This window comes from Galeopterus variegatus, unplaced genomic scaffold (assembly GCF_000696425.1).
Source record: "Galeopterus variegatus unplaced genomic scaffold, G_variegatus-3.0.2 Scaffold88, whole genome shotgun sequence".
Classification (NCBI taxonomy): domain Eukaryota; kingdom Metazoa; phylum Chordata; class Mammalia; order Dermoptera; family Cynocephalidae; genus Galeopterus; species Galeopterus variegatus.
Genome location: NW_007726199.1, coordinates 465,170 through 473,634, shown reverse-complemented (window position 1 = coordinate 473,634; position 8,465 = coordinate 465,170). Strand labels below are relative to the sequence as shown.

Below are 8,465 nucleotides of genomic sequence, written 5' to 3'. Positions count from 1 at the left end.
CCCCTTGATTGAATGACCTCCACAATTAGAGAATCCACATTTTATTTCTTTATTTTTTTTTTTTCCGTGGCCAGCAACGGATCGCAACCCTCAGTGTCGTGCCCGTACCGGACCGGGACCGGCAACGGGATCGCAACCCTCGGTGTTGCGGCCTCACCTTGCTCAGCCAGTGAGCGGGAACCGGTCTGTATGTGGGATCCGAACCCTCGGCGGGAGCGCCGCCATGCTCGCAAGCAGCGCACTGTAGCAGTGCGCCACCGGGCCGGCCCAACAGTTTGTACATTTTTAAAAGCGTGTTAAAAAAAAAAAAAAAAGAATGTGCAATAGAAATCATATGTGGCCACCAAGTCTAAATAATTACTATTTTTCCCTTTACAGAAGAAGTCTTCTCAGCACAATCTAGGATGATCTGGAATCATGACACATACACTAATGAATATTGGTTCAAAGTGAACACAAACGTACATTTTCTCCTAATCCAACTTCTTCAAAGAGGGCAACAGGATGAAAAAGAAAAGTTCCTATTTTCAGGCAAAGTTCTATTTCAGCACTGCACTCTCCCTTTTTTTTTTTTTTTTTTTTTTTTAAAGATGACCGGTAAGGGGATCTTAACCTTTGACTTGGTGTTGTCAGCACCATGCTCACCCAGTGAGCAAACCGGCGGATCTTAACCTTTGACTTGGTGTTGTCAGCACCATGCTCACCCAGTGAGCAAACCGGCGGATCTTAACCTTTGACTTGGTGTTGTCAGCACCATGCTCACCCAGTGAGCAAACCGGCCATCCCTATATGGGATCCGAACCCGTGGCCTTGGTGTTATCAGCACCACACTCTCCTGAGTGAGCCACAGGCCGGCCCCCAAAGTTCTATTTCAGTATGACAGTTAAACTAGATTCTAGAAAGAGGTGATATTATGGTTATGGAAACTGTTCTCTATTTATTATCTGTGCCAGAAAAGAAGTTGATTATCTCTCACAACACCCTAAAACTGGATGATTACAAGGAGAATGTGCATGTAAATTTCTGTACTTTATGTTTAAAGATAACACTGGGAAAATGGAAATCCCAGTGTGGGTACAAGACACATGCTTTTCAAAAGGCATACAGGGCTTTGAAGAGCACATTGAACTAGATATTGATATATCATCTTTAGATTAACAGAAGATAAACCCGTCTTCTGGAAATAGCTTCCTACACTTAGAATTGACCCTTGCCCAGCCAACCAATATAATGTAATCATCTGTGTGCCCACTTACCCTGAAACCCAGCATTCTCTTCCTTTACTCCCACTGTATACGTCAGAGCAACCTCATCGTTCCCATTGCTGGACTCGCAAGCCTCCTTATCTTGTTCTGTGGTTTCAATTACTTTCCCAGAGCCTGTTACAGCCTCTCTGTCATCACTCTTGTCACAACTTTCAGGGCCATTTTTAGATTCAGTGTCTATAGTTCCCAAGATAAATGCAAAAACATTAACTTTTTCTCAGTAAAATCTATTAATTGTTATAATTCATTGTTTCAATGTAGGCCAGATAAAGGTATGAGGCAAGTTTACTGCAAAGGGAAAAGAAAAACAATACTTAAAAATTCTTTTTAAAATGGTCATATCACAAATAACATGTTTTGAGTTATCTTAAAACTCTCACTTTGAAAAAACATTTAAAAAATATACTTATAAAAACACATCATTTTGTTTATTCGTAAAGGAGAAAAATGAAATAAAGCTCTTCTGTGAATTGCAGCAAAGTGGAATTTTTAAAGTTCCTGAAAGCAGAGCAGCTATGAGTATCTCTTTCCTAATGCCAATTAATAAAACAAGTTGTGAAGATGTGATCTCAATCCACATTCTTTACTGTGGGAGCTATCTAGTGCACCATTTCTGATCACGCTCTTTCAAATCTGACTATGTTATGTGACAGGTACTATGAGAGCACCTAGGTTTTATGGGCAGATTTGGTTCAAATTGTGTTTCTGCCACTAACAACTACGTGCCTTCTGCAAGTGAATGAACATTTCTGAACTTCAGTGCCTTCTGTCTGTAAAATGGAGATACTAATATTTTCCTTACAGAGCAGTTGTAAAGATCACAGTTAAAATATGTAAAAGCACCTGGTATAAAATAGGCATTCAACAAATGGGAAGACTTCATAGTACTATTTAATGAGTACACTAGAATTGACATGTAATATAAACTATGAACACACAGTATAACTGTTAGTCAGGGTATGCATTTGATGGGAAAAGACCAACCCTATTAAACTCAAAATTATTTCAAAAGTGTAGTATTTAAGGAAAAATAGGAGAGAATAGATAAATTTGGTGATTTTTTAATGTTGAATAGTAAAGACTCTGTATGTCTCTTTTTAATGCTCATTTCTTTCCCCTGTTCATGCCACTTACAAGCATCAGGAATAGAATTTATACCATCCACAGGAAATAATAATTTTTGGAAAAGTATCTTCTTAGCTTATTTGCATTCATCAATTTTTTCAAGATGATAATTACATTGTGATAAGTAATGATTTAAAAAACCTTTTTTGGCAATTTTTTTCTTTCCTTGGTTTTAAAAAAAAGTCGTACTTACCATGCTTCATCCCAGCATTAGATTTAGTGGTTCCAGGATGGAAGGTAATTCCACCATATGTAGGAAACCCATAATGTGGGAAGCCATACCCTGCAATGGCAAGTAAAACAAATGGAACAGCATGAAGACTTTTTACAAAGACTCAGCAAACCTTAGTGACCATCCCTCAGGTGAGCACAGACTTTGGAGTGGGAGGACCATGTTGTGCCCACACATGGTGCTCCTGCTGAGAGTTATAAGATGCATCGTGGCGGTCATGGGACAATCAGGAGCCCGCTTTGGCCAAGTTTACATTTTGTCGACTCAGGCAGTGCCCTGGACTTGGGCAGCATGGAAGAGTTCCAGATGGAGAGTTTCCCACACCCGTGTGAAGGTGAGAGGCTGACTGAGTGGTCACCATGCAAACTCAGACTTGCTCACATAGAAGACATTAAAGTAACCTCTGGAGGGAAAAACCAAACCAAACAAAACACAAAAACATACTGACTCCTCAATGGAAAAATGGCCACCACTGCTCATTCTCGTACATTTTTTGTGGAAGCATAAACAGGTAAAATTGTTTGGGGAAGCAGCTGGCATTAGATGTCATACCTTCTGACATAGTAATTTTACCTCAAAGAATCTAACTTACAAAAATAATCTGTAATAAAAGAAAAGCAATGTGAATAGGAGTTCTGTACAGCATTTTATACAGAAAATGGGAAGCAACATTCAAGTAAGTTATACTATGGTCTGTTTACTTAATAAAATATTCTGAGTCATTAAAAATGATGCTTAAACAATTACACTTACATAAAGTTTATATTACCATTGGGGAAATGCTTATGTTAACATATTAGGTAAAAGCAGCACATATGAATCTATACAGATAGTCATGGTGCAATGATAATTAATAGCTAATACAAATAAATGGATTAAAATAATATGCATAATGATGGCCATAGCTGTACTCAGGGGAAAATTCATAATTATCTACTATAATGTACACATAAAAAAAGATTAGAAGTGGTTAACCTTTGATGGCAGGATTTTACATATTTTCAAATTTTCTACAATGTAGTATATATAATCTACAATGTAGTATATACAGATATGTAACATATAACTACAATGTAGTATATGCAAAATATTTTCAAAAGAATACCAAGACAACTATGCACACGCACGCACACACACACACACACACACACACAGGGGAAATAAACCAAAATGTTTAGAGAGGTATTTTTCAGATAACTGGCCTTGGGCGACGTTTTTTTCTTACAGTTTTTGAGATTACCTACATATTATAAAATGAACATGCATTTCTTTGGAAAATAAATTTACATGTGCTGGAAAATTTTAATTAATATATCATACTTAATAATGTCATAGCCACTCAACCCACGGTCATGCTCAGAAACCTGGGAAAAGAAAATTCTACCCTCTTCAATATGAAAAACTTTAGAAAGAATAAATTTTCAGTACCTGGACCTGTACTTCCAGTACCCCCTCCTCCACTGCCACTACCAAACATGCCTCCGCCTCCAGCTCCAGCGCCACTACCACCGCCAAAACTGTCCGAGAAATTGGGCATGAGCTTCTGCCGTTTCCTCTGCACTTCCTCTTTATCTGTATTTAAAGGAAGAGAAACCAGAGGAGAAAAGATTGATTCCATTCCACCATCAGCCACAGAAATACTATTGATTCTGATGGTATTTTTAAACATCTTAAAGGGAAATAGAAAGCATTCAAGGAGGAAGAGATGCCAAATTTCAAGAAGCATTACATTTATTCCAATGGGTATGAAGACCAAGAACAAGCCTCAAGAGACCACAGAGCAGTACACACCCAAATCCACTCTGTGACAGTTTCTTAAATCCCCAATGTTGTTAAAATTAGTGAGAGATGGGAGTGCCCATCAAAGACTGAGATACTAAAAACAAGGAATTAAAAAAAAATTATTGAACATTTTTGCTTGGTCACACAAAACAGCTATTTTATGCATCTACAAAGAGTTAAATGCTGGAGATAAAAAGAAGAATGACATAATGTCTTTGTTGTCATCAAGGACCCTCCAACATAATTTTAAGGTAGTGGATGAAGACTTGGCAAGACAGCACCATAATGCTACACATGTTAAATTCACGGTGAAGACCAGTATTCTAAGTGTTCAGGCAAAGAATTCTACGAGGTCCCTGAGGGCTGGGAAATTCAGGAAATGCTTCCCAGAATCAACTATATTTAACGAGAAGGAAAAGAAAGATGTTCTGGGAAGGGGATATGGAGGGAACAAAGTAATGAAAGAAAGATGTGCATGGGGTGCTTATGAGAACAACAGTAGATCAGTTTGGCTGAAGCCAAAGTTTAGAATAAGGAATTCTTGAGCTATGAGGCTGACCTGAACCACGCTATGGACCACCTAGTATATGAATTTAAGATAATTAATTCACACGCAGGAGAGCCACAGAATGTTTCTGAACGGTGGAATGATGTGTACAGGGTGGTATTTAAGGATGATTCATCTGTCACTCGTGCGTAGGACATACTAAAGAGTCAAGTGAGAGGCAGACACAGTGCAGACACAGGTGATGGAGGTCTGTCTCTTTGTGATCACCATGATAATAAAAATGGGGTGGATCCCAGAAACACAATGAAAGAGGGGGCTAAAAGTTCAAGACCACTACCTGACTAAAATGAAGTGATGCCCTCTGAGACTTCTGATGGTTCAGGTCTAGGTACCGGCTGGACTTCCCTCCTTCCTCATGTGTTGCTGTTGTCTTCTGTGTCTCACTATCTGGCTTCTCGCCAGCCCCTCTGAGTTCTGTCACTGCCTCTGTGGTCTATTATTGCGATTTTCTTTCTTCTTTCTGTTTCTCTTTCTTTCTCTTCTGTGATTTTCCTACCAAATGTTGTTTTTCTCCCTTCTCTCTTTTGGGCAGAAGAAGTGAAGGAGGTGTTTTGGGTTTTGTTTAAATTAAATAAATAAACAGTCAATGTGGTATTCTTTTTTCAATCAGCAGCCCAATACTTAACACTGGACCTGTTTCTGAGTCATCAATGTCTGTTGTTGTCATTGTTTATTTTCAGAAAGATCTTCAATTACTTCTAATTATGTGGTTGTTTCAGTCATCTCAGGGCTAGGTAGAAGGCTGTTGTTCACTGATTATCTCATGATCATCTAACTGCAGTTGAAAGATGAAGCCAGGGAAAGTGGGGTAGCAAAGTATGCTTAAATAATCATTTAAAAACCGAGCATGTCCAGACTTATTAGGAAGAAAAAAGCCAAGGTGAACAAATTTTGAGAAAAATGTGCTTCCACTAGAAAGGGGTGACCTTGAAGTGGAAAAACTTTAACAATTTCCTTATCAAAGATTTTTGGACAGATTTATCAAATTTCCCCATCAGTTATTCCGTAAGTAATTAGTAGCTCATTACTCATCCTATAAACTGTTGATCTCACATAAAATATTAGTCCATTGTAGAAATATGAAACACAAGAGGGAAGAAGACAACTTACTCATCTTTAGAAATAAATGTTATCTACTGACATGGCTTCCAGCAAAGAGACCAGTTAGTATTTTCTATGTACTCCTTTTACCTTAAACCAAAGATGTTCATGGGCTGTATTTCATTGTAAAATGGGAATTTTCAAGAGCCAATTTTCAAAATATTATCTATACTACAGCCAGAAAGCTTTTAATGATAAAAAACTGATAACAGAAAATTTGACACAACAAGCTTTATGAAAGAACCTACAGTCTGGATCTCCATAGAGTTGAACATGGAGATTTTCATACTGGGTTCATTTATATTTGTGGTATGCCTTGACAGCTTCACCATGGGATGTACTATGAAATATCAACCTATTCTAGAAGGGACCCAAGTAGCCACTCACTACAAGTTCTCCTTTTGTAGAAGAGGAAATTGAAGCTAGGATGGTTAAGTGACTTGTCTGAGGTCAGGGCAGAGTGAAGGTCAGACACAAAGTCCAGTAATTTTTCCATTACATTAGGATGTCTTTCTTTGGGAAACACTCTGAAATAGGTCTGTATAATAATAATCAATGACTTTAAATAATAGTTGATGACTTTAGGTAATAGTTTAATTCACAAATGTAAATAAACTTTTTGCCTCTACCACCTTTTCCTGTGCCTGTGCCTGTGCCTTAAAAGTACCTCATTCTGACTTTTTGGGTTCTAGTTTACCAGCAAAGAAGCCTGCATTTAGCCTGACCATACTTTTCATAATTAAAAAATTACGATTCTGTTTCTTCCTAATCTCCATCTTTTCAGACTGAGAAGTCATTGTGGCCTTTTTTTGCTTTCATATAGCAGTTCATCTCCTATCTTCTTCCCTTGTTAATCATCCTTCTCTTGATTACTCTAACTATCGGCCCTGGACCCACCCATCTCCATGAAGTTTTGTGAGGTACAATGCCAATGATCATAGAGGACGCAGAGTTCAGGGCTGAATGATTCTATATAATGAAAGGATAATGTTTTAGACCTATGTCTAATTTCTTACTTGATGGCACCCGACATATTACCAGCCTTTTGGATGAGAGTGGCAACTTGGTCGGTCAATCAATAAGTCAGTCCATAGATATTTAATGAACGTCTACTATATAACATATACTGTTCTAGATGCTGGAGACACAGCAGTGAACATGAAAGACCAAGTCTGTGCTCTAAAGAAGATTCTTCCTACTGAGGGTGGGAGGAAGATAAGAGACACATAAATAAATAGATACAACAAGTTTATGTATTGATAAAAATAATGGAGAATATAAAATTAGGCAATGAGATGATAGGGAGTGACTGTAAGAACTGAGGTTAGTGAAAGGTGTGTTCAGTGACTTCTAAGAAATGTATACAACGATTCTCTGGGTTGTATAGTTTGGATTCATTTCCACATACTTTCTCTAATATTAAATAGCCTGCTATCTGTCTGCCCAGTCATACAACTGGTGTGATTATTTCTCCTCGGGCCTATTATTTTGGGTTTCTACAATCCAGAAGATCTTATAGAATAAGGTCATTTGTTATCCTCAATAAAAGAGTTCTAATCTCATGAGTCAATCACAATACATACATGTCAGCCATTCTTGCCTTTGGTACTCAAGGACTAACTCTACTATTTTTCCGGATGGTTCTTATACTGTTTGTTTTACACAGCACTTTGAATCAATGATAGCTGGAAGGTATGTGCTTGAAGCACATATGTACAACTGTGAACTTTCAGGGGGACCCAATTCCCTAATTTCAGCATCAGACAGCTCCTACTAGGATAGCATGGCAATGAAAGTAGAAGTCTAAACATGCCTCTGCTATATCATACTTTTTGATACACAGGCACCACTGGAAAGGTAGACAGGCAGCCTAGAAACCAAGCTCAGCTTTGAATGTGTCTAGGCTCATACATAAGTAGGTAACCTGTTTTCTTTTTTCCAAGATTCTCTGTGTTAGCAAAAACTGACATTATTTTGAAGACGTTATTTCAGGAGAAGAAATCTTTTTTTTTTTCTCAGAAAGTCCCCCAGATTGCCATGTCTCTCTTCTGTGTCTACTTTTAAAGAAGGGTGTTTAAACCAAAGCAGTGATTTCCAAATTGTTTTGTGCAGACAGAAGCATTCAGAAGACCCTGGTCAGCTCCTGGGTGGGGAAGTGAAAAGATGTGGAAGAACCTCTGGGAAAGGTCAGGTGGGCAGGGCCCTCCACCCCTACTTTAACCAGAGCCTGTCTGGTCTATATACTGAGATAGTGCATGAAATTTCATGTGCAGGACATAAAAGTTCTCATGCTGACAATGTTTTCAAACCCCTAGTACGCAGAATGCACTGCAATCTGACCCAACAGTGGAGACGTCACAACCTCAGAAAAAAAAAAAAAAAAAAAAAAAAA

At 38.2% G+C, this 8,465-nt stretch overlaps 1 protein-coding gene across 1 annotated transcript in view; it reads right to left on the bottom strand.

The window, feature by feature from the left end:
* Window positions 1-8,465, bottom strand: part of NFKB1 (nuclear factor of kappa light polypeptide gene enhancer in B-cells 1) — a 93,485-nt gene that overhangs the window by 22,021 nt on the left and 62,999 nt on the right. Inside the window, exons 10-12 of the mRNA XM_008580828.1 lie at window positions 4,051-4,194; window positions 2,584-2,673; window positions 1,257-1,442 (exon numbers count right to left, since the gene is read on the bottom strand). Coding sequence (XP_008579050.1) covers window positions 1,257-1,442; window positions 2,584-2,673; window positions 4,051-4,194 — 420 coding nt within the window. The remainder of the gene's footprint in view (window positions 1-1,256; window positions 1,443-2,583; window positions 2,674-4,050; window positions 4,195-8,465) is intronic.